The sequence below is a fragment of the Oratosquilla oratoria genome, chromosome 12 (genome assembly GCF_046742065.1).
Source record: "Oratosquilla oratoria isolate Oo_2021 chromosome 12, ASM4674206v1, whole genome shotgun sequence".
In the NCBI taxonomy this organism is placed as follows: domain Eukaryota; kingdom Metazoa; phylum Arthropoda; class Malacostraca; order Stomatopoda; family Squillidae; genus Oratosquilla; species Oratosquilla oratoria.
Window position 1 is genome coordinate 44,175,051 of NC_134788.1, and position 27,788 is coordinate 44,202,838.

Below are 27,788 nucleotides of genomic sequence, written 5' to 3' on the forward strand. Positions count from 1 at the left end.
TATATATATATATATATATATATTACTTTTTGATGCCTATTACATTTTAGAATCGGTCGTGCAATGAGGACAACTACACCATAAATACATACAAGAATAAACAGATAAAAAAATGAACGAATGACGAATAAATGATTGAATAAATAAATAATTAAACAAATTAATAGATAAACAAACAAAAATAAAAAATGAAATAAACAGAAATGAAAATACGGATAAGTAAATAAATGTATATGGGTCTGGTAATGGAAAGGGAGGCTTTTTGGAAAGATTTAAATGAGTGCATAGAGGGTTTAGGGAGAAATGTCAATGTAATGGTTTTGGGAGATCTCAGTGCTAGAGTAGAAGATAAAACAATAGATGGAGGGGTTGGGAAGTATGGAGTGCCAGGGAAAATCATGGTGGTGAGTTGATGGTAGAGATGTGTTTAGAGCAGTGTTTAAAAAAAAAGAAAAATCAGTATGTGATCCCTTTCAGTAGTACCAAACATACCATGAAGGAAGACAAACCAAAATCGACGGCATTTTGCCCTGTGTGAAGATGGAAATCGACGGCATTTTTGCCTAGTGTGTACATGAAAATCGACGATAATTTTGCTTAGTGTGTAGATGGAAATCGATGTCATTTTTGCCTAGTGTGAAGGAGGAAATCGACGGCACTCTTGCCTAGTGTGCAAATGAAAATCGACGGCTTTTGCCCTGTGTGAAGGAGACAATCGACGGCAGTTTTGCCTAGTGTGAAGATATTGATCGACGGTATTTTTGCCTAGTGTGTAGATGGAAATCGACGGTATTTTTGCCCTGTGTGAAGGAGGAAATCGACGGCATTTTTGCCTTGTGTGAAGATGGAAATCGGCCTAGTGTGAAGATGGAAATTGATGGTGTTTTAGCCTAGTTTGAAGATGGAAATCGACGGTGTTTAAGACGACGTGAAAAGGAAATCAAGATGTCATGGTATCAGGGAGCGAAATTTTAAGGTCAGCACATGGCCTTACGTAACACTGAACGAAACATTCTGAGAAAGCCGTGTTTCAAGAAGAAAAGACGATGGATTTTGACCATTGTGTTCTTATTAAAACTGAGCGAAACATTCTGAGAAAATCCATGAATACATGTAGAGAGAAACGTTTTAAAAATATAGAAGAGACGATGAATTTTGAGAATTGTGTTATACGAATCATTTTGAGAATTTTTTTAAACACGTGGAAAGATTTTAAAAATATAGAAAATATGCGACGTGACATCATAACGTCGGCATCAAAGCGCGGGAAGATTTTTCGGTCCTTGTGTATGATCATTGCGAATAAGACAAAAAATAAACTATTTTTCTGCCAAATGTGAAGGAAGACATCGACATAGAAAACCAAAATCGACGGTATTTTGCCCAGTGTGAAGATGGAAATCGACGGCATTTTTGCCTAGTGTGAAGATAGTAATCGACGGTATTTTTGCCTAGTGTGAACATGGAAATCAACGGTATTTTTGCCTAGTGTGTAGATGGAAATCGACGGCAGTTTTGCCTAGTGTGAATATGGAAATCAACGGTATTTTTGCCTAGTGTGTAGATGGAAATCGACGGTATTTTGCCTAGTGTGAAGATAGAAATCGATGGCATTTTTGCTTAGTGTGAAGATAGTAATCGACGGTATTTTTGCCTAGTGTGAAGGAAGAAATCGACGGCATTTTTCCTAATGTGAAGATGAAAATCGATGGTAGTTTTGCCTAGTGTGAACATGGAAATCAATGGTATTTTTGCCTAGTGTGTAGATGGAAATCGACGGCAGTTCTGCCTAGTGTGAACATGGAAATCAACGGTATTTTTGCCTAGTGTGTAGATGGATATCGACGGTATTTTTGCCCTGTGTGAAGGAGGAAATCGACGGCATTTTTGTCTTGTGTGAAGATTGAAATCGACGGTATTTTGGCCTAGTGTGAGGATGGAAATCGACGGTGTTTTTGCCTTGTTTGAAGATGGAAATAGACGGTGTTTTTGCCTAGTTTAAGACGACGCGAAAGGGAAATCAAGATGTTGTCATGGTATCAGGGAGCGAAATTTTCAGGTCAGCACGTGGCCTTACGTAACACTGAATGAAACATTCTGAGAAAGTCGTGCAGAGAAAAATGTTTTAAGAACATAGAAAAGACGATGAATTTTGACAATTGTGTTCATATGAGCGAAACATTCTGAGAAAATCCTTAAACATATGTAGAGAGAAACGTTTTAAAAATATAGAAAAGACGATGAATTTTGACAATTGTATTGAACGAAACATTCTGAGAATTTTAAAACAAGTGGAGAGAAAGATGTTAAAATATGATGGATTTTGATGCGACGTGACGTCATAACGTCGGCATCAGAGCACGGGAAGATTTTTCGGTCCTAGTGTATGGTCATCGCGCGTAGGCAATTTTTTCCTTGACTTTTGGCGATGAAGACATATTTCTGTATTTTGGGGACCAAAAACTCGATGGAGATAATCAGGAAACTTTATATATGTATGTATATATATATATATATATATATATATATATATATATATATATATATATATGTATATATACACACAAAAATAGCGTTTTCTATCGACGTCACGAAAATAATGACGCCAATGGAGCGCGGAGCATTGTGGATGATGTCTATCCCAATGTGAGAATCTAAAAAATAGTGTTTTTCTTTTTCTTTTTGTCGTCTATGCATGAGCACAGTTGTATGATTAAGCAGTTGTTACACATAGATTATATTTCTGACAACAACATAATTCCACCAAAATGTAAATATTTCTTGTCCAAACTCACTCTTTTTGGCACATTCCGTGTACTGCAAAGTATCTACATTATATACAATGTCTTCATTTGATTCCTTCTTCCTTAAAAAAACTAATATTGCAAATTAATCGACAAAAGTAATTATAAAGATACCAAGTATCAAGATGATATAATGTTAATCATCAAAATTCGCAAACACAATAGCAAATGTACTCGCACCTCCAACCTCCATTTGAATAACGACAATATGACTCTCGTTGAAGACATCTAGACGTCTCTAAGGACATATTCAACAGCATATGACGGAAAGATAATTTGTTGTTTGGAGATTTGAAAATAAAATTTTGTAACCATTTAACAAAATCCCACGAATCAAAATGCCATAGTCAATATTATCCCATTGCTCATAATCCCACACATAATATTCCAGGATGTTGATAGTGTTAATAAACACTATATGTTAAAGTATGATTTCATTTGATAAATTTATTAATGAATATAGGCCTAGGTTAATTGGCGTGGGATTTTTACCAACGGGATTATGACCTTATGGGACTCTGTCTTGGATTCGACACAGGTAAGGTCATCATATCAAGGCAACAGGTCAGGACTCGCAGTAATGGATTTAAACTGGACGAATTTAGATTCATTTGTTTTAAGAAACGGTTGGACAACTTTATGCACGGGGATGACAGGTGGTAATGGACATGGAACTGACTAGTGTAGGCCACATGGTCCTTCGTTATGTTCTTATCCCACTGGGCGTCGACGACCGTTGAGAGTTCGTTCGAGTCAAAAACGACTTCGGTTACAAAATTTAAATGTTCAAATATTGAAATAATATTTCCGTTACATCTAGCAAAGATGAAGGATGAACTAAGAGATTGTGTAAACCTAGATACGACATAGTGTTGAATTGTTCTTAGGGATGTCTAGATTTCTGTAATAAGCGAAGTCATATTCTAGTTGTATTCAAATGTTGGAGGTTGGAGGTAGGAGGATGTCGGAGGAGAAATAGCCCAGTGTGATTGATAACCCTCATGGAGGTCAGCCAGTCGGCCATATTGGATTTGCAAGTCTGCACCTAGATGCTACGCAAGTTTGACGACAATTGTTATTAAAAGATCAAACTATTTGTCACGAAAATTCCCTTAACGATAAGAAATATAAAATAGTGAAAAAGAATAATACATATTTTGGGATCCGGCGAATTCACCGACAATATTTCATCGACACGCTCAATTCATCGATATACACAATTCATCGAAAAATAAAAGTATTCCAATTTGAAATACTTAACTAGGTTGTGTTTTCATCATTGAATTAGCATACTTTTACCTTTGATAATGAAATAATTACTTTCATAACCTTTATTTAGGATGAAGAATTTCTTTTCGTTGTATTTATTAAGAATAGTTAAAATTCTTCAATGACAGCTATTGAAAATGACAAATTAGTTTAAACTAAACTATAAATTGGCTTACTTGAAATTATAAATCTAGGTTATGGCCTATTGCCCGCAAATAATCATCGACGTTGCTATATGAAGGATATCTTTCTACAATGTTTTTATCCGTTCAGAAGAGTCACGATATTTCTTTCTTTGTAGTCGAGATGAAGTACCAGCCAAGTATTGATTGACTTATAGTTTTGTTCCTTGATTTAACAAACTTTACCTTTGATAATAAATTGTTACTTTCATAGCCTTTATTTAGGATACTACAAAAACAAGGTAGAATTTCTTTTCGTATTTATTAAGAATAGTTCAAATTCTTTAATGACAGAACTATTAAAAATGACAAATTAGTACTTAAAACTATGGCATAGGACATTTGAGACACAGGTTGCTGGACACCACCCTAATATTTGGAATTTTTCGACTGCCTGAAGAAAGAACAAAACTATAATGGGGTCAAAGTCGATCAATACTTGGCTGCTACTTCATCTCAACCACAAAGAAAGAAATATCGTGACTTCTCTGAACGGAAAAAAAAAAACATTGTAGAAAGATATCCTTCATATACCAACGTCGTTGATTATTTGCGGGCAAACGTGTATGAAGTGATGTTTGACCGTGTGAATGGTTGTCAAACGTGTTTGAAGTTATGTTTGACCATGGGAATGTTTGACAAACCGTTTGACCATGTGAGTGAATGCGTGAATATCTCCCTTCGACATGTCGATTTGTACACAAACATTTCACGTCGACACGTTTAGTCAAACGGTTTGTCAAACACGTTTGACAAACGTGTTTGAAGTGACATTTGACCGTGTGAATGTCAAACGATTCGTCAAACGTGTTTGAAGTGGTGTATGACCGTGGGAATGTTTGACAAACAGTTTGTCAAACATGTTTGTCGAATGAATGAAAAGTAATGATACAAGATCCATTTTAGCATTCTTGTAAGTTTTGACTAATTCATTGCATAGTGATGGATATGTATATGTTTATGATAAATATAATTCTTCTCTCCAGGCATTCTACCCATCATAACTGATCGTTTTTGGAGTTCTATGATCCTCCATACGTGCCACATGCCCAGCCCATCTCAGTTTTGTTCTGCATACAAATGTTGAAAATAATAATAAAGAAAATTAAACTAAAGGCTGCATGTAAAGGTGACACCCCCCCCCAACACATGCTGTTCCACAACTGCAGGTTCACATATTCTTATCTTTTGCATACTCGTAGATGTAACAGTTCCATATTTTGTGTCGAAAATATTTGCTTTTAAATGATTTTTGTTTGTTCAGGGGGTGTTGAAAATTATTTTGGCTCCTTCCAGTGGTTATTACCTTTTTTTTTTTTTTTTTTGTTCATTGCTATGAAATTACTCCCATGCATTGATGGGCGTCATGTGTACATTGTATTGAGATTAGTGATGAAAAAAAAAACTTTTTTTCTTTTTAATAGCAAGTTTTATCTAAAAGAAAATATATATATATATATATATATATATATATATATATATATATATATATATATATATATATATATGATTTTTTTACACGTTCAAATTTGTTCATATATTGAATATCAAGTATATGAAAACAGGCGTAAGTACTTGATTCATCCCTCCACATATGCGTATCTACCTTATCCAAAGAGACATCAGACACAGATGCTGCAACATGTGTAGATACTGCATATGGGCCAATATGGCTGCCTTACAAAATTTACTCTTAGTATAATCTTCAAAGATCAAACACTCCAAATTTCCTTGTCATGAATGATTAAACATAGACATGAAATAAGAAATGCACAAATTAATCATGGTCTATGGGCCTGGAAGGAAAAAGCAAGAAGAGAGTGCAGCAAGGAAGGATAGGAGCAAATGGAGCCTTGATCTGTCATGGCGATCCCCTAGAGGGGGAGAGGGGGGGGGAGTTCCTAGGAAGAGGCAGCATCAGACTCAGACATTGTAGATATAGATAGTTCAGGCTCTGAACTTCTGACTCCATCAATCCAAGTCCTGCTGTTCCTCTTCAGGCTCTTCTATATCAGCTGGGGGAAATCTGGGGCCGGCCGGCTGGCGAATTTTTTTTCTCCCACGAGACTTCTGGACCCTAATATTAACTCAATTGCATTACAGCCAATCAGAACGCACCTGACTTTCATACGTCAGACATCATACGCGTTTACGTTTCGGATGAATAGAGGGAAGAAGAGGGGAAGCGGTCATAGCAGAAATTTAAAAACCTTTTTCATGTGCAGAATTATCATATCATTCCCCTATAGTAGCGTCACCTTGTTGCCATGCCCCTTCACTACGGGCCACATCGCACGTACGTCTGGCACCATTAGCTTTCACCCGTGAATTTTGATAACCATAGCCATAGAAAATATGATGAAGCCAGTTTGTTTAGAGAGTATGGGGCTCACGCAGGCACGACTGCAATAAATATAATCAAGAAGCCCATATCGGCATCCTCGCGTACACACTTGCAATCCTCATGACGCCCACGTAGGCGTCATCTTATGGAAGTGACTAGGGGGTGAAAGTTTGGGTTGTACACATCCGTTCGTTCGGAACTTTTCGTACTCTGGCTGATCGTGCTCAACGTATTTCTACAACACACACAGAAATGTATAAATAGCGTGATATATCGTGAGACTTGCACAAGGCATCCAGTGTCTGCAGAGGCCCAAACTATGGGGGAGGGGGGGGTACAAGGAATCTGGTGTCTGCAGAGTCCTCTCTGCAGACACTGGATGCCTTGTAACCCCCCCCCCCCATAGCTTGGGCTTCTGCAGAAACTGGATGCCTTGGAGCCCCCCCCCCCCCATAGTTCGGGCCTCTGCAGACACTGGATGCCTTGTGCAAGTCTCACGATATATCACGCTATTTATACATGTTTAATTTTACCTTTCTTCCTTTAATATGAATGTAATTAGAAATCCCAAGTGCAGCCTGAGGTCTACTGCGTTACCTGCGTTTCCTCGGGACGCTCATCTCACTTATCCATCAAACATGTGTCCTGCTCATATACATAAAAAACGTGACCTGTCCACGTGACCTGACCTAAACTAACCTATTTGTGTCATTCTTAGATGTATGTATCGCTATAATAAATGAATGGAAATATAAGGTAACATGTTTAATTTTACATTTCTTCCTTTAATATGAATGTAATTAGAAATCCAATTATCTAAGTCATTCCTAGGATATGTACAAAATATGTGTTTATCGCTAAAATAAATGTATGAAAATGGTAGACCTCACGCTGTAGTGGTAACGGGAGGTATATCTCACGCCATATTGTGGTAGACCTGTGTGCATGTTGGTTATGGAAAAATTTGGGCACTCAAAAATCAAGGGTAGTATACGTGACACATTCAATAGTTTTGCAGTGTACTCCTTTTTTAAATACTACAGCACGTTCACTTTACGCCTCCTGGATGCCACAAGCATCATCATTTTTCCACCATTATATATTTTTTCATCTTGGCCCAAGTATGCCAGTAAAAATGCCAATTGTGGCGATTCATTACTAGATAAATTTAATTATTCTTTACATATGTTAGGTATATTATTCTAGAGTGTTTACGGTGTATAAACAACGAAAGCCTCATCACAAGTATCGTTAAGAATATATCAAACGGTTCCGGTAAATGGCAAATGTTTTTCGCATTTATTCCTACACTGCGCGACTATATTTAGATATGAAAAAAGTTCGCTACGATGCAACTCACGAACTTTTTTCATATCTGAATATTTCAATTTCCGATCCGAGTGTCACTCTTCTGACCATATACGTTGGTACAACCGTATTCAGTCTCAAGATGATGAAAGCCGCAAACTAATCGAGATGCGAAAAACTATGAGCGGTATGTACTCAAGTCATGTTCAATTTTGACTCGAGATTGATTGGGGGTGGAGGAGGGGAGGGAGCAAGACGCTGTGCTTCTCGCCAACCGTCCAGTATCAAAAGATAATCATATAAACCTTTCATTTTCTCTATGTGTCACTTTTTGGGATATGTGAAAGCACAGTCATTCATGATTATTTTATATCACAGAAGACATGTTAAATTTTACAACCAGCCTCATAATGACTGGACACAGCGATAATAAGTAAAATGCTGTATAAACATTAAAATCATATTCCTTATCTTATACTTCTTTTAATTACTTTCTTTGCACTATCGAGATGGAAAGGTTTGAAATAGGTGAACAAGGACTGCTTCATCCCTAGATGTACATGAAATTCGTGTAACTCGTATAGTCACTCATAAGTGAAGAAATACCAAAATATCTTAAGGAAACTTGAGGTTTCAGCTCAGCCAGCTCAGCAGGGGAAGGGTGAACAGGGCTGCCAACCGAAAAGTAGGATCGACTGAGATTCTTTGAGAGAATTGCCTATACATCCACAGCATTGCCTTAATGTACAGTGAGTTATTGAGTCGCATCTATGGATCTAACTGGGCAACAGGTGATGATGGCATGCGTCTTGTAGAGCTTGTTTGGTGAATGTATGTTTTTTATGTGGTGTATTGCGTGGTACAGTAATTGAAATTTCTTTGTTGTCTGAAGCCTGTGCTGATGATTTTAGAAGATTAGGAGAGGAACAGAGGGAGTAATTGGTGAGGAACAGTGTTGGTATAGGGCAGGTAGGGGTTCCGTGGATTAGATTTTTGTGGTGAGAAAACTTTAGGAAATGGTAAGGATGTTTTGGGGCCTTGATGGATTTGGAAAAGGTTTATGACAGGGTAGACAGGAAGGCACTTTGGGAGGAATTACAGATATATGGGATAGGAGGATAGCTGTTAAGAATAGTCAAGAGTTTTAACGAGTAGTAGAGCTTGTGTTAGAATCAGAAATGGAGAGAGTGGTTTGAGGTAAAGGTGGGACTTCGCTAGAGGTGTGTTATGTCGTCTTGACTTAAATTTATACATGAAGTGTGCGAGAGGTTAATGCAAGGGGAATGGGTCGGGGATTGGAGATGGTTAAAGAAATTGGAGAAAAGTGGGAGGTGAGCCAGTTGTTGTTTGCTGACGACACTGCGCTTGTAGTAGAATCAGAGGAAGGATTAAGATAGTGACAGAGTTTGGGAAGGTGTGCAAAAGAAGGAAGTTGAAGATAAATGTGGGTAAAAGTAAGGTGACGTGATGTACAAGGGGAGAATATGACAGCAAACTGGAAGTGGGTATTAAGGGGGTGAGACTAGAGGAAGTGAATAGTTTTAGATACTTGGGTGCGAATGTAGCGGAAATGGGATGAGTGGAGGTGGAGGTAGAATGTTGATTGAGAAGCAAGTAAATGCCTTTGGGGATTAAAAAGTGTAATGAGAAAAATACATTTGGAATGGATGCTAAGAGGAGATTGTATGAAGGAGTGATTGTGCTGACAGCATTGTATGAGACAGAAACATGGAACATAAAAGAGGAGTTTGAATGTGTTTGAGATGAGGTGCCTGAGAAGTATGATAGGGGTTACTAGGCTGGATAGAGTGAGAAACGAGGTGAGGAGAACGGGGGTTGAAAGGAAATTGGGAGATAGGGTTGATGAAAAAGTATTGGGATGGTTTGGACACATGGAAAGAATGAGTGAAGATTAGTAAAACAGGTGTGGAAGGAGTGAACATGAGGGGGCGACCTAGGGTGAGATGGATGGATAGGGTAACAGAGGCATTGGGAAAGAGGGGCATGTCTGTTGAGGAAAGATGGGAGAAGACAGAAGATAGGGGTGAATGGAGTATGGTTGTAATGGATGATGTTGTGATGCATGGAAAGGAGTGGGTGGATGGGGGATGAGGGAGTATGTATGAATAATAAATTTACACAGCCCAAAGGGATTTCTTCCCATCTTCTCTTTTTCTGCAAGAAGGGACAGAGATGGGTCACCAAGTAAATGAAGTGGCCTTGTTGTGGATGTGCTGATTCTAGCTGCACTGCCTCTGACCCAGGGCAGTGGGCAAGATGCAGGGATGACCAGTAATCCAGGAGGAGCCAAGATAAGGAGGGAGGAATGGGGTGAATGGGAGTGGAGTATGTGGGGATGGAATGGGTGAGAATGGATTTTATGCCTTTGTTTTTTGGCTACCTCCTTTGTAAAGGGGGAAAAGCCTTTGGTATATGTATGTAGTTTTCTTATAGTTTCTCAGTGTCAGATCTGTGATGTGTAGGGTGAAGGACAAAGGAGTATCAAAAATGAAGTGCCTCAAACATAGGCACCCTTAATTTTAGTCAATTAAATGATCAAAAGGGGACCTAATTTGAGGCACCTTTTCTAATCCCTACTACACATAGGGTAAAGAGAATAGATCCTAAAGAGGGCTACTCAACTGCACAGGCTGGTACCAGATTGTAGTGCCCTTTGTCCCATTACAGAATGACCTCCAAGCCAGCAACACCACTTGTGTGGGTTGTGACTAGGGCTTTAAGAGATCGCCTTCTAATGCTTTCTCCATCATGCACCATTGCCAGAGGAGTTTTGAGTGTCAAGAATCAAGCTCTTGTTAAATACTGGGAAAGGAGCTCATTAAAGACTGGATATATTGTCAGTCTGAGTCACTACCCTCCCTGATGGAGTAGCTTCCAGGTAACACCAATTTGAGACTGTGGGTCAGGAGTTGGTCTTCAGCTTCCAGATGTCCTGACTCTTAATTAAGCCTCACCCCAAGAAACTGCTATCCTCTAAGTAGGGAGATGAGGAGAAGAGAGTTGCAGGATTTCAAAACTGGATTCATGACAGGTGCAGAATACCTGCAGAAGTTAACATTTACTTTCCTGCACATCAAAAAGGATTAAGCCCATCTTGATCGACTCTTTTGCTGTTGTTGTTTTATTCAGCTGAATTAAATTCCCTAAACAAAATACATTATACCATTCCCTCAGTACACCAACATTCTCCAAGGCTTCAAGAGACTACAAGATTAGCTCTTCAGATGTAGCTAATGAGGAGTTTCAAACGGAATTGCACTTTGGAATAAACAGATGACTATCAAAGAAAAGCATAACATGCTAACAAGCATGTTTTAAGTATAACTATATGGTATGAGAACCATCATATTCACCAGTGAATAAAAATGGATGAGAGAAAAAAAAATACAGGCAGTGTACAACAGGTGAACCTAAATCTTGCCATTATGAATCATGGTGTGAACATACATCCTCAGTCTGATTAGTAATCCTAGAGCAAACAGTATCATACCCTTAGCTAGCTTGGGTCAACTTTGCATAATACAGCAGAAAAAAACATTTAATCCATCTTTCCGATGCCTTAGAATACATTACTATACCTTTTAATCCTATTTGCTTTTTACAAGTTCATACAAAAATACTTTGTACCATATATCATTGAGTAATAGTCAAATATTTTACTTTTTAAATTTGAATTTAGTTCATCAACTCATATGTCCCATTTTCAAAGGGATAAAATCCATGATTGGAATGAGTCAAAAATAAACAGTTAAGTGACAGATTGCTATAAATATAATGAAGAAAATATCATAGATTATTGGTCTAAAATCAAGTCTTCATTGCACTGAAAGCACAGGTTTTCAGTTAGTGTTTTGGGTTCACTCCAGGCCCCTATAACTCAAACCTTCTGCACTCAGAGCTATGTAGGCTTGCCAGATTTACTGTACTGAAAACCTGTTTCTTTATATCAACAATCTTACCAAATATACAGCCTATTTCTGCTGTTCACCTATAAATGATACTTGAAATGATTGTTGTAGTCATTGTACTCTACTAAGAAAATGCTGTTTTGCATCACCAGCACCATCTACTAGTACATCACACTATTCATGAGAAAAAGGCCAGTAAAAACAAAAGAAAAATATATGGTACTGATATTATCTTATTTTAGAGAGTATGTTCATACAGAACACACACATTATAATAATTGTAACAAACATACATACATATACCAAGGGGATTTTCCCTCTTACAAGGGAGGTAGTCAAAGCTAATGGTATTAATCCACTCCCACCCATTTCATCACCACATACTCCATTCCCATTCACCATATTTTCCTCTCTCTTTTCTTGGCTCCTCCTGGATGACAGGTCATCCTTGCATCTTGCCCACTGCCCTGGGTCACAGGTTATGTAGCAAGACACAGCACATCCACAGCAAGGCCACTTCATTTAATTGGTGACCACTCCTCTCTGATCATTAATGCAGAAAAAGAAAGAGAGGGGGAGAAATCCCTCCCTCTGGGTTGTGTCAAAATATCATTCCTACCTGTTCCCTCAACCCCTACCCCCCACCCCCCACCCACCCACTCCTCCCTTTCATGCATCACAGCATCATCCATACACAACCACTCTCCTAAAACCCCTATCTTCTGTCTTCTCCTGCCCTTCCTCAACAGACATTCCCCTCTTTCCCAATGCCCCTTTCAAACCAACCATCCAGCTTATCCTTGGTCGCCCCCTCAAGTTCACTCCCTCTACCTCTGGCTTCCACACCTCTTTTGCTATTCTTTCTTCACTCATTCTTTCCATGTGTCCAAACCATCCCAATACTCTTTCATCAACCCTATCTCCCAACTCCCTTTCCATGTAAAAGGATTGTGGCACTTGCCCAGGCAACCAAAGCCCCTCCTGGGGATAGGTACCACCTGTGTAGAGCCGGTGGCCAGGGATGTTTGCTGTAGTTTAGCCCTCAACTCTTGGGATTGGGGAGCGGTCACATGACAAAGATGCTGCCATACCTTGATACACTCGACACATGGTTCATTACAGACTCAAAATAGCCCCAGCCAAATCTACAGCAGCACTTCTCACCAACTGGACAAAAGAACACAAATGCATACCTTATCTCTATATCAACAATACTCTAATGCCATACACACACACACACACAGCAAAAATTCTTGGTGTAACATATGATACATCCCTGTCATTCAAAGAACACATCACAAACATAAAAAATAAATGCACTTCCCTAGACTTAACACACTTAAATCAATCACTGAAACAACATCTAGACAAAACAAAGAAACTAATACTACAATATACAAACAATGCATACACTCAGTGATGAATTATGCAAGTCCTGCATGGGCACCTAATCTCAGTGAGATGCACCTGAACACCCTTCAGACCATACAAAACAAAACCCCAAAAACAATTGCAGGCTGCACAAATACAACACCTACAGACCATCTACATTATGAAACAAAAATCCTCAAAGTCAAGGATCACTTTGACATGAGAGGCACACAAACACTTGCTCCAGCCTCCACAAACACAGCACACCCGCTACACTACATAGCAGAACACCCACACGCACAAAAAAAAAAAATATATATATATATCACACACAAATACTCTCTTCTCTTCCTCCACAACCACCAAATACCAGCCTCCGGAAACATAATCATAATCATATCACTCAATGCTCCATTAACACAATAAAAGACAACACATTGTTGCATGCCAGACACCCTGATATCCATCCCTCTGAATCCTCTCTCCTACGAAAGAAGAGAGTCCATCTGGCCAGACTGCGGTGTGGCCACCACCCTGCCCTTCTAAGCTACCAGAAGAGGCTGGATGACCGGATTGTGGACAACTGCCCAGGATGTAACACATAATGGAAGACTGCATTATACACAGTCATGCATGCAAACAACACAACATACACTCTATAAAGGATTTGTGAAAAAACCCATTCTGGCCATGGCATTCCTTGTGGAGATGGGACTGCTCGGACAGTCCAGGGAACAACGACAACAACTCCCTTTCCAACCCCCACTCTCCTCATTTCTCACTCTATCCAGCCTAGTAACCCTTACCATACTTCTCAGGCATTTCATCTCAAACACACTTAAACTCTTCCTCTCTTGTGTTCCATGTTTCTGCCCCATACAGTGCTGTTGGCACAATCACCCCTTCATACAATCTCTTCTTAGCATCCATTCCCAAATGTCTATTTTTCATTACACCTTTTAACCTCTTCAATATGAGTCAAGTATTCGGGTGTGCATTATCTGGCTGACATATGATGATGCATCACAATATGTGCATTATAAAATATAAAGTCACAGCTGTTATACTCATTCTCTTTCATCCAGAATGCTTGTAACCAGTGAAAGAGTGATCAAGCCTGTTCACAGAATAAGAGGGTCATTCAGCTACAACTACAAAATAAGGGATCACATGAAGAATCGTCACCCCAGACTCCATCAGGGTGACAATTCTTCATGTGGGCCATCCTAGGGTGACAAATCTTCATGTGGGTCATCCTGGGCTTACAATTCTTTGGTTGTATAAATTGATGACAATAAGCATAACCCCCATAACCTAACCTAAACTAGCCTACCCTACCATAATGTAACCTAACATAACCTAACCTAATCTTTACTCCACTGTTGATATTCGGCGTACTGGGAATTCTTCAGGTGGGATTTCATGGGGTGACAATTATCCATGTGGGTGTTCTGGGGTGACAATTCTTCATGTGACCCAAAATAAGTATAATCAAGAAGCAGATGTTGGCATCCTCATATACTCACATCTCCTGATGTCTACACAGGCATCATCGTATTCACGGGGTTAATCCCCTGAGGCAGTTACTTGCTTCTCTCAATCTACATTCTAACTTCAACTCCACTCCTCCCTTTCCTGTCGCATTCACACCCAACTATCTAAAGCTATCTACTTCCTCCAGTCTCTCTCCCTTAATACTTCCAATTTGCTGCCATCCTCTACCCTTCTGTATTTCATCACCTTTTACCCACATTTATCTTCAACTTTTTTCACACACCTTTTCAAGCTCCATCACTTCCTTAATCCCTCCTCTGATCCTGCTACAAGCTCAGTGTTGACAGAAAACAACAACTGGATTATCTCCCATTTTTCTTTAACCATCTCCAATCCCCGACCCATTACCCTTGCATTTACCTCTTACACCGCCCAATACATGTATGAATAGAACAGCCACTTAACAATGAACAAACACTTAGTATAAAGTTGAAGACAAAAATACTATATCAGAATCCTCAATTTGTTGACTTTGCTACAAATATTGATAGATTACTAGTAGTATTTCAATAATCACATGAAACACACATGGTATGACAATTATTGGTATGATATACATTTTACATTAGATAAAAAAATACCCAGTTCATTAAAAAAAAAAAATCAGTCCTCAAACTGTCGACTTTGATACAAAGACATTCACAGAGAACACCTACGTTATAATTTTTCATTCAGCAAAACAGCTGAGAAATGTAATGATAGACTATAATATAAGGCTGTATACATGGTAAGACAGCTTGTAAAAAAATAAGGGTGACTATAGGTTAACAGCAGTATTACTGTACCACTGCAGTTCCATTACAATAGGTCTGAAAAACTAGCGCCAACTTTTACACAATGCGTTTGAAAAATTCCAGATTTCTTCACCACAAGGGATCAATTATTACTCAAGGATATATGACAGATACTGGAACTTATTTTGAAGGGTGGGAAAATGCTGATGCATTATTTCCATAAAGACATTGACAAAAATCCACCAAGTTATTCCAGGAGACAATTTGCAACATTACAAGATAATCTGTGAGTGTGTTTCCAAGTGTTTCTTTAAAGCATAAGCACGGGAGAAAGCAGCAACACAAGCAGTACACTTATGCGGCTTTTCTCCCGTGTGTACCCTGAAATGCCTGCGTAGACTGCCTGCTTCCGAGAAAGCAGAACCACACTGCTCGCATCTATACGGCTTCTCGCCTGTGTGTACCCTGATATGATTGCGCAGACTGCCTGTTTCGGAGAAAGCAGCACCACAGTGTTCACATTTATACGGCTTCTCGCCTGTGTGCCTCCGTATGTGAATGTTTAATTTGCCCGTATTCGAGAACCCAGCCCCACAAAGCCCACACTTATGCGGTTTGTCACCTGTATGAATTTGCATGTGTGACTTCAAGTTGGCCGCGTGTGAAAAAGTAGAATCGCATTGCTCACATTTGTAGGGCTTCTCGCCTGTGTGAGTCCTCATGTGGTTGTTCAAGCTTCCTTTATTTGAGAAAGCAGCCCCACAAACCCCACACTTGTGTGCTTTCTCAGTTGTATGAGTTTGCATGTGTGACTTCAAGTTATCCGATCGTGAGAAAGCAGAATCGCATTGCTCACATTTATAGGGCCTCTCGCCTGTGTGCTTGCGTATATGGTATTGCAAGCTCGTTCTTTTAGAGAAAGCAGCACCGCAAAGGCTGCACTTGTGCGGTTTCTCACCTGTATGAGTATGCATGTGTGTCTTCAAGGTACCTAATTGTGAGAAAGTAGACTCACAATGCTCACATTTGTAGGGCCTCTCGCCTGTGTGCTTGCGTATGTGGCATTGCAAGCTACTTGCCTGAGAGAAAGCAGCGCCACAAAAGCTGCACTTGTGCGGCTTCTCGCCCGTGTGTGTTCGGATGTGTAACTTCAACGCTCCTGATTCTTTGAAAGAAGCAATACACAAAGAACACTTGTACGGCTTCTCACCTGTATGAACACGTATGTGCGCCTTGAGGCGTCCGGACCGGGAAAAGGCTGCATGACAGAATGTGCATTTGTGGGGTTTGTCTTCAGTGCACTGATATAGTTCCTCACCTTTGTGTTTCCTTTTGTGGTTGCTCAAGCTTTTTGTGTTAGAGAAACCAGCACCACAAAGCCCACACTTAATTGGTTTCTCAATGGTATGAGTTTCCATGTGTGACTTCAAGTGAGCTGATCTTGAGAAAGTACAATCACATTGCTCACACTTAAATGGGTCCTCTCCTGTGTGGGTCTGTACGTGGTTCACCAAGCTGCTTGTTCTTGAGAAAGCAGCCCCACAAAGCCCACACTGGTGTGGTCTGTCACCTGTATGAGTTTGCATGTGTGACTTCAAGTGAGCCGATTGTAAGAAAGTAGAATCGCATTGCTCACATTTATAGGGCCTCTCGCCTGTGTGCTTATTCCGTATATGGTATTGCAAGCCAGTTCTCTGAGAGAAAGCAGCGCCACAAAAGCTGCATTCGTGTGGTCTCTCGCCTGTATGAGTTTGCATGTGTGACTTCAACTGTCCTGATGTTTTGAAAGAAGCAACGCACAAGGAACACTGGTACGGCTTCTCCCCTGTATGAACACGTGTGTGCACCTTGAGGTGTCCAGCCTGGGAAAAGGCTGCCTGACAGTATGAGCATTTGTGGGGTTTGTCTTCTGTGTGTGTCTTCTTAATGTGGTCTTGGAGATCTTCTTTTTGATAAAAGGACATATTACATTGAGGACAATTATATTGCATTTCCTTTTCTTTACAGCAATGGTCATCCATCACACCAGTGCTGTCTGAAAGGGTGGAGTTAAAAGACTGATCTCTTTGGGAACCTTTCTGAACACAGACCTTACCATGGCACTCAAACTCATCTATTGTAGTGAATGTCAAATGGCAAATATCACAAAATAATATTTTTTCCTCTGTGAAAGTCATATCAGTGTTTTCTAGAGTGAGGCTGTCCTGCTGAGCAGAATAACCTTTACAGGTATCAGACTGAAATAGTTCTAATTTGATATCTGCAGGAGGGGCATCTGTCTTGTGGGTCTGCTCTGGAAAGCTCTTATTATCTCCTCTCCATTCATTTAGGTCATCACTCACTAACTTGGACACTGTACCATCCATTTTATCTCTTGTCAGTCTGAAAGGAAGAGGTGAAAGACATGTAATGGCTTGTATTGTATACAAAATATCTATATTCTATATCTTTATATTCATGACAACCTCACTGCCAAACAGTAATATGATGAAGTACCACAAAATTAACTTGCATGGAAATTGGAGCATATTGGAGGACTGAGAGGCAAACTACTCAAATAGATGAAAACATTTTTGAAGGGAAGATACACGAGGACAGCTGTAAAGGATAAGATATCAAGATGGACAGGAGCAGTAATGAGTCGAATTCCACAAGGTTCAATGCTTGCACCAATAATGTTTATTGTCTGTATTTACCTAGTTCTATTTTATGGGAAGGGGAGCTACACTCGTGGTGTCCTGCCTTTGTATCTCGTAGTGTCTAATTTGGTCTTAAATTCGTGTAAGGTTTTAGCACACACTATTGTTTCATCCAGTTTGTTTCACATGTTTCATCCAGTTTGTTCCACATGTTTCATCCAGTTTGTTCCACATTCTGTGTGGAAAACTGTTCTTCTTCAGATCTCTTCTATAACTATCATTTGTTACTTTCTTTCCATGTCCTCTTGTGTTTCTCTTGTTCCAATTTAACAAGTCCTCTCTATCGAGTATTTCTGCACCCTTCATGATTCTATAGAAGGTCAGTAGGTTGCCTCTCTTTGTTCCAAAGTTGGTAATTCCAATTTAGCCAGTCTCTCTTCACATGACAAATTTGAGAGTGCTGGAGCCATTTTTGTGGTTGCTTTCTGGATTCATTCAATTTTCTTTATATTCTTTTTGGTACTGGGTGACCATAATGTTGTCTTATTAGTGTGACTAATATTTTTCTTAGTCATTTCTTTGTCCAAATAGGTAAATGCCACTTTTATTGATCACAGGAAGTTATAGGATTCTCTGACAATTTTATTTGTTTATCAGGACATGTTATTTGAGATAATTACTCCCACATCTTTTTCAGATCCCACCTTCTTTACCTCCTAATTTCCAATTTCATACTGCCCTGATATTCTATTTTTTACTTTTCCACACTCCATTATGCTACACTTCTCAATGTTGAAGCCCACTTCCCATTTCTGATTCCATTTCCAAACCTTGTTCAGGTCTCCCTGTAGTGATTTGCAATCCATTTAAGTTTTTACTTTCTTCAACAATTTAGCATTGTCTGCAAAGAAGTTCATGTAACATTCCACATCATCCATGTCATTCACATAGATAGCAAACATTATTGGAGTCAATACAGATCCTTGTGGAACTCAACTAATCACCTTCCAACCTGAATATCTTTCCCTGCGTACTACTCTCATCTTTCTACCATTCAGGAAATTCTCCATCCAGTTGAGTAGGTTACCTTGTATCCCTCCTATGTTTTCCAATTATTTCTAATAATTTTTTGTGTGGTACCTTGTCAAAGGCTTTTTGTAAGTCCAAGAAAGCACAATCAACCCAGCCATCCCTTTCTCGTATTATATCCATCAGTCTTGAGTAAAAATTAATTCAATTTGTGGTACACAATCTTCCCTGTCTGTGCCCAAATTGCCTTGGGTTTATTATGTTATTTTCATGTAGGTGCTTTACCCATCTATCCTTGATAATTTTCTCACAAGTTTTGGCTACAGTGCATGTTTGTGAGACTGGTCTGTAATTAGTTGGTTCTTCCTTGTTTACTACTTTATATATTGGTACAATGTTGGCATTTTCCAGTCTTTTGCTATTTTCCTTTTTTAAGTGAGCAACTTATTATGCTATATATTTTGTCCATTAGTTCTTTTTTGCATTCTTTTAGTGTACACTTTTCAATTCTGTCCGGGCCATGCAATTTCCTAACATCAAGGTTTGTTAATTGCTCCATTATTTATTTTTGTGTTATCATTTCGCTCATGGGGGTAGATTACACTTCACTTCCTTCGTCCCAATACTGTACCTTCTCTCTAGTGAAAACCAACTTGAAGTGATTATTCATGACTTCGGCCATTTCTAGATCTTCTGTGTATTCTGTATTTCCTTGGCATAGTTTCACCATTTCCTGTTTATTTTCAAGTTTACCACTCACATTTCTATAATGTCTTTTTCAAGTTCCTTTTTTCCTCTCTTCTCACTTTTACACACATCATTTCTATAGTTTATATGTATTTGCCATTTTCCATGTTTTTTTTATCTTTTCTCCCTTTTTTCAAGCTTTAACTCTTCTACCTTTCACCTCACTGCATCTTCTGGTACACCAGCATCTAATGTACACCCTCTCTTGTTTCTGTCTTGGCATGTACCTATTCAGTCCTTCATTATAGATATCCATCAAGATCTCCCATTTCTCTTCCACTTTTGTCTCTTCCATGTAGAATTTTTCCTGATTTGCATTTTGAAAGAATGTCTTCAGTTTTCCAAAGTCCATTTTGTTGTACATCAATCTTCTTTTTATGTACTTTTCATTTCTTTCTATATTTCTTCTTTTAGTTCAGCCTCTATAAGTATAGGACACCTGCATACAGAAACTAAAATCCTCCCCATAGAATATCATAGACAATTATATGTACAGTACAGTGTTCTACACTAGAGACCTCATCTCCACTCACTCATCTTAATCTATTACACAAGCAGTGCCAGTTGAATGAAAATATTCATGTGAAAAAGGAAGAAACAATGGATAATTGAAGCAGCAGTGATGAAGAACAAAGTGTGAAAAATTAGTAAAAACATTCTGTCACTCACCCATGCATGAAAACCACTCACCACTCACATCCTCAAAGTGATCAAATGTGCAAATTCACTACACTACTATGCCTAAACTAAAGCAAATAATTAAGCAATATTTGGTTTTCCTATAGTCTTTCATGCAATCTCCAAACAATTGCACACCAAGAGTATGACCAACAAAACCCTATTGTGCAGTTATCGGGTTAAGTAGTACGACCCCATGGCTATACTGTGGTTCCTTTTGTATATATATATATATATATATATATATATATATATATATATATATATACATATATATATATATATATAAATAAAAATTTAAGTAATAATTTTCTTGGGAACTATGGTCAGTAGTCTTCCCCTACCTACAATGCCATGAACTGTCAATGGATGACAGAATCGGTCAAAAAAAAAAAAAAAAAAAGAAATGTAGTTAATTAAATAAGGTTTCTGTATGTTTATAGATGAGATTCTAGATATATAATAAAATATATGATACAGCATTAATGCATTTATTGCTGTAAATGAAATTAATAAAATTCAGTAATCATGCAAACATAGATATTTAACATAAAACTTGCATGGTCCAATAGCTCCTAACCTAACTTAATCTAGTATAACCATTCCATAGGAAGAAACAGACTGCTAAATTTTGGAGGTGCACACCTACACGATATAGCAATAGAAAATCAAATAACAATATTGTAAATTATTATATATCAACATAATAAATGTATTTTTGGCAGATATCAATAACAGAAAAGTTGCTAAAAACTACACAAACACACACACACACCCAACTCCCTGCTCACAAGTTGAAGTAACAACCTGCAGCACAGCAATACTGAAATTACTTCAGCCCTGGTGTGTGTGCATATAAGGTCACAACATTACCCATACATCGGTCATATATGAGCGCTGAGCTCTCAGGAGGAAAAAAGTTGTTGATCACGAGTCCAACATGTGATAAAAAAAAAATAATAAATAAATAAAATAAATAAATAAATAAATAAAGACCATGGTGAAACTTTGACTACTTGAGTTTTTTTTTTTTTTATTATTGATGTGGAGGTCAAAGAAATTAAAGTATGATCAATCTGTCTATTCTAACCTAACCTACACTTAGTAATGCAGTACCTGTAATTCTAGAGGTCATCAGGGGCATCGTCATCAACCTCCAAATCTATCAAAACAATGATGGTGTCTAAAGGACTCGACATGACTTCATAGGTAACTTAGTTTGTACATAGCTTTCAGCTACATTATCTGTCAGAAATCGCCAAGAAAAATATTCATCAAATTGATGTATTATATTTTACAAAATTATTTGATTTTCTTATGCTATATTGTGTAGCTTTCAATGCAAAAAAAAAAAAAAAAAAAAAAAAAAAAAAAAAAAAATGTTTTTGCACTTATAATTATATGTACTAACAATATCAATATCAACCATGGGAGTGTTGCTCATTGCTCACTTCAAACTCTCTACGGAACTGTTAATATGATATATATGTGGTGATTACTGAGGCATTTAGGCCAGACACGTCTAACCATGCACAAAATCACAGCAAGATCTCAATCCTTACAACTTCGGTCTGTAGTGGATTTTTATCATTTATAATTATATTTTTACTATAGGCGAATTTACTGGAAGAATGTATATCATACAGTTGGTGTTTCTGTTGAAGGTGCTCAATTCAATATTGTTACTTGCTTCGGAATATAGTGCTCAAATACACGACGGTAGTTTTGTTGTGTTTCATTGAAGATCAGTATTTCGCCTTTGTTTAAATGGCAAATATCAGCATTGCCGCGTTTTTTTCACTGCCGTGTAGAATGGTAGTGTTGCCATACCGGGGCATACTTTTTCCTAGGACGTGTGCCAGCTTTCATAGCAAGATATACTTGTCAAACTTCGACAAAATGTTGGTTCTAGTTTATATATATATATATATATATATATATATATATATATATATATATATATATATATATATATATATATATGTATATATATATATATATATAATATATATATATATATATATATATGTATATATATATATATATATATATATATATATATATATATATATATATATATATATATATAATATATATATATATTCTTGAATATATATAAGGCCCTCATGCCCTAACATAGTGAAATGCATTTTTTTTTAAATATTATTATCGCAAAAAGAAAGCAGAAAATTTAGCGTAGATTTTTTTCTACGCCGTAAAACCGAATCTTTTGGGGTACAATATTTTACAAGTAACATAATTACCAATAAAAGTCATATATTTCGATGTACCATTTATTATTTGATAACTAGTTATATGATTTTTAAACAGCTTGATTTTTTAAATGTTTTGAACAGCCCGCTAATATGTAGAAAAAATTTCCTCGCGTAGTTGCCACATGCCGCTATTTACAAAGGATTACAGAGACGGAGCATGCCGACAGGAGACCTTTTGGTCCATATCTAGGTCGGATGCGAAAAAAAATCATAATGAAATAATAAATAAAGACTATAATAATGTAAATAACAAATTGAATACATAAATAAATGCATAGGTATAGTTAAATAATATATAAACAGGTAAATAGTAAATAATAATAGACATATATTTATAACTAATAATAAATGAAAATCAGACAGACAAATGATAAAACAAAAACAAAAAATATAAAATAGATTTTAATCATTACAGCATCTTGCTTAGGTGTTTATCTAAATGATTCTTAAAACTTCGAACTGAACTACATTGCACTACCTGTGCAGGAAGTTTATTCCATTCATTAATTACACGGTTGGCAAAGTTGTTTCTACCTACTTCCAAATTGAATCTATTTCCGGACAGTTTGAGACCATTGTTACTTGTCTGATTCTTATTCAATGTGAACATTTTGTCACTTTTGATGTTGTCAACATTTTTCTACGTTTTGGTACAAAATTCTACGAAACGGCAGCCACATTTACAATGTTGATCTTGAGCGCAAAATAAATATAATAAAAAATTGCATTTTAGTAACAAGAACAGATTCTCGTGAAATGCAAAAAAATATTTCGTATTCCTAAAGCCTGTCTTGATTCTTGAAAAAATTAATCCTACATAACGTTTACTTCATTTTTCTCATATTCACATGACCAAGGTTACCAGAATTTCCAAGCGGGAATATGCTAGACTTTATTTGAAATTATACTCGATTGGTAAAAATAATGCTAAATATTAATGCTCTCGAAGTTATCACGCTCCGATTAATCGGCAGTACCGCCCACCTCCAGAATTTTTGTCGCCGTAAAATCAGTATGCCAAACTATTTTGTTTTCTTAACGAAGATATATAGTGTCAATTGATCTGATCGAGGAAATTTAGTTATTTAGGGCCTGCGTGGAAGAGTGAGTAACGTTCCTGCCTCGGAACACGGAAGGCCCGAGTTCGATCCCCGGTAAGTATAGGTATAATTTCATGATTTTCCAACTCCTCTCGACAACGGCGGCGGACATCAGAGGTGTGATATATCCATTAGTGTCTTAACACCTAATCAGTGTCCCGAAATCCCTGGACAGTGGAAGAAGGGAGGAGGTTGACTGGTTTGAGAATTTCTCACACATTGGGAAACTGGGGAAGGGAGATAGCTGCAGTTGGGAGCCAAAGTCCAGGAACCTCGGGAACAATTCGGGACCGCTTGCCCTTTCCACTGCAAGCACGCATTTTAGCGAAAGATCAGAGGAATGTGTTTCCCAGGAAAAGGGGGAAGGGGTGACAAACTCAAACTCACGAGTCTAATCTATCATTTGACATTTATTTTATTTTAAGAAGTCTCCACAATTCAAACATTTGAACAACATAATCAATTGGGAAATTTTCCCACAAACACTAATTTTCTTAGTAAATTCGTAAGAAATGATGAATCCAAGATAATGTGCGTACGGATGGTTAGCGACGGCCTTCCTAACTGACCTGCGCACTCTAATACCCAAAGCTAAATTAATATAAATACTTATTGTAACACATTTCCAGTAGTGCTGTATTAAGTTTGTAACGTCGACCTTTGATAGGGAAACACTCTCAGACGAATGGGATATTGAAGATACACGATGATAGACAATCCTTTGTCCAGGATTGCATACGGGCCCGACCACGTTGAATCATCAACGCGTGGTTGGTTGGCAATGGTCGGCGGCTGGGTCCTTGCAATTTCACACTTTGCCGTTCACTGAATGAACACTGCGTCGATGTCCCAAGCACTCCAAACACGAACTTCTTCACACCAACTCATCAAAATGATTTGTAATAGCCGACAGTTGGGTCTTCCATTTAGTTTTCAGACAGTTTGCCGTCTTCACATAGTCTCATCAATTACTTACTCCGAGGATGTGTCTCTTTTGCAGGTGGAGTGAGTGGGTACTGCCCGGCGCGACACTCGAGGCAGTGTGGGTAGGAAAGGATGCGCTGTTATATATATATATATATATATATATATATATATATATATATATATATTCATTGTATATATGGGCAGGAGATTTTCTCTCAAGCATGTATGGTTAAACTTAATGGCAAGATTATTATTGCAGAGTTTTTTATCTGCCTTTTCTCTTTCTCTGAGAATCTTTTTCCCTTCCACGGGAAGTTGTCTTATAATGTCACCATATGACATTGTTTTGTCAGTTACTTTGGGCATGGCTTTACCAAAGTGAAAAACTGGCCAGAACGCGTTTTCACACTACTTAGTGCTTCATCAGTGGCTAGACTGTGAATATCTGATTGAATGATTGTGTTTATATATTGTTGGTGGTGGTCTGATATTACATTTTGGGGCTTCTGATTGGCTAGTGGGCTGGACTGGGACTCCCAAGCTATTCTACTTCCTCATTGGTCGGCTGTTGTGTGACGTCATCAGTATTGTGCCTTCTTTCAGTGGGCTTAGATCTCCTTACGCTAGGGAGGGCTTCTAAATCCCTAGTTTGTATATTAAGATTGGGAGATGTTTCTTTAATAAAGAGAGCCTCAAGGATAGGTAGCCTTCTATGGTCTTGATTTGTTGCCAGCACTTCTGTGTTTTCTATTAGAGTTTCTTTATTTAAATTTCTTTTGTGAGCAGAGTGATGGTGGTTTCTGGGAGCTCCTGAAGAGAGGTGGTGTGCTAACCGGCGTGAGAGCTTCATTGTTGTCATGCCAATATAGTTTGAAGGTTGGGATGCACAGTTCCCAAGTTTATATGTGTACCTATATATGACGTGAGTTCTCTGAAGGTCACTTTTACTTTCTCTTATATTGTTCTTTAGTAGCAGTTGAGATGTCTTTTTATTTTGATAATATATAATCAGTTGTACTTTAGAGTTTTCTTCTTTATATATATATATATATATATATATATATATATATATATATATATATATGTGTGTGTATATATATATATATATGCAAAGTAGACCACTTGGAAAAAAAAACTAACGAAGCAGAACAATATATTATACCAACAACATAATAGCAAAAAAATTAATAGAGTGTAGTTTGGTTCATACAACCAGTGATCAAAATACCAACCTACACAAAGGCTTATATAAACTTGATCATTTTATTTGTCAAGAAATTAGTAAGATAATATCAGGATAAAATGTAACCCAGTGACTATGACCTACTAAGTATTTCAGCGGCTTTGACCCATCGTTTTTCGCTCATTTTTCCAAAATAATAATTCACATCAGCATGGTATATTAGCACAGCCTAATTCATACCCTGCGCTAGTTGTTGACGTTATGGTGCATTCACAAGTGTATTTAATTACGGCGTTTACTCTTGATATTATGTGTGTCGTAGCCGACACCCGTGAAGTAAATCGAACAAGTGAAGTTGGGATACACGAGGTAGTTTGTGATGACGTCACGACTTCACCTGTTCGATTTACTTCACGGGTGTCGGCTGCGACACACTTAACATCAAGAGTAAACGCCGTAATTAAATACACTTGTGAATGCACTATAACGCCAAAAATTAGCGCAGGGTGTGAATTAGGCTGTGCTAATATATCATACTGATGTGAATGGTTATTTCGGAAATATGAGCGAAAAACGATGGGTCAAAGCCGCTGAAATACTTAGTAATGTCACCCTACCATAATTAGTGGACGCATTGACCCTGGCGACTGTGACCTGATGTCACCCCACAATTATTAGTGTATTGACATTGACCTTCCGCCCTCCAGGGGGTAATTGTCCGCTACCCTTATTCAAACTGTCCTTGTTCCTTTTTTCATGTATGTATTATCTATGCATTTCTATTACTATATACTTGTTGCACTGAAGATGTAATATACGAAAGCGCTCTTCTTCGTTAGTTTCTTTTTACCAGGTGGTCTACTTTGCATAAATGAATACACATACTCGTGTTCTTATTAGCACATATATACACACACACACACACACACACACACACACACACACACACACACACACACACACACACACACATATATATATATATATATATATAGTTCAGCCTCATACCATATGTGAATTCAAAACTAGGTATGATAACTGGAGACTATGAAACAGGATCCCATGAGTGTAGCTCCTTTCCAGTATGCTACAATTAGGTAAATACATCCACATGGACTTGCCAACACTGCAGAGACCAATCACAACACAGCATGCCAGGTACAATATTTGTTACTGTAAACAGCGCCTTCTTCAGTATTGGTTGGTAGCACCGGCCCTACCCTGGGCTGTCGCCAATCCTATATAAGGCTCTCTGCGGAATCGAGTCTTCGCCTTGGCTTGACATAGGGGACATATTATTCCAGAAGACTACCTCCATGGGCGGGTAGTAGAGCCCTCTAGGCGATGTACTTGATAGTGCGATGTTTTCGTTCTACTATTTCATTTCCGCTCGGCCGGTACGCAGCCCTGAAGAAACGTCTCGAGCTCCACTTGTCCAGGTTTTCTTTCAGTGTTCCCGACCAAAACGTGGTACTATTATCCATCAGGACTTCATCCACTGGACCTCGTTCCAGGAATATCTCATTCATCACCACCAGTGCAATTTCCTTTATCGTCTTCGTCTTCAGCTCCCGCCAGACGGCGAAGCGTCCCGGGCAACAGTCAACCATCGATAAGTACACTCCCCGCCGATAGCGGGTTACGTCGACCGCAAACCACCTCTAGTTCTCTTCTATGCCAAGTTCCCCGTCTGAATCTGAATCTGAATCTCTAG

General features: G+C 38.1%; 2 protein-coding genes across 2 annotated transcripts in view; both read right to left on the bottom strand.

Annotated features, from left to right (window-relative positions):
- LOC143030362 (uncharacterized) overlaps positions 1-7,546 on the bottom strand; it is a 40,273-nt gene extending 32,727 nt beyond the window's left edge. Inside the window, exons 1-2 of the mRNA XM_076193513.1 lie at positions 7,490-7,546; positions 4,568-4,624 (exon numbers count right to left, since the gene is read on the bottom strand). Of these exons, the coding sequence (XP_076049628.1) occupies positions 4,568-4,624; positions 7,490-7,546 (114 nt within the window). The remainder of the gene's footprint in view (positions 1-4,567; positions 4,625-7,489) is intronic.
- LOC143031577 (uncharacterized) lies at positions 7,186-21,810 on the bottom strand. The gene is made up of 2 exons (XM_076195610.1): positions 21,705-21,810; positions 7,186-17,877 (listed from the first exon to the last, which is right to left on the bottom strand). The coding sequence occupies exon 2, from the start codon at positions 17,859-17,861 to the stop codon at positions 15,768-15,770; it is 2,094 nt and encodes a 697-aa protein (XP_076051725.1). The 5' UTR covers positions 17,862-17,877; positions 21,705-21,810; the 3' UTR covers positions 7,186-15,767.
- Positions 21,811-27,788: the final 5,978 nt, after the last annotated feature.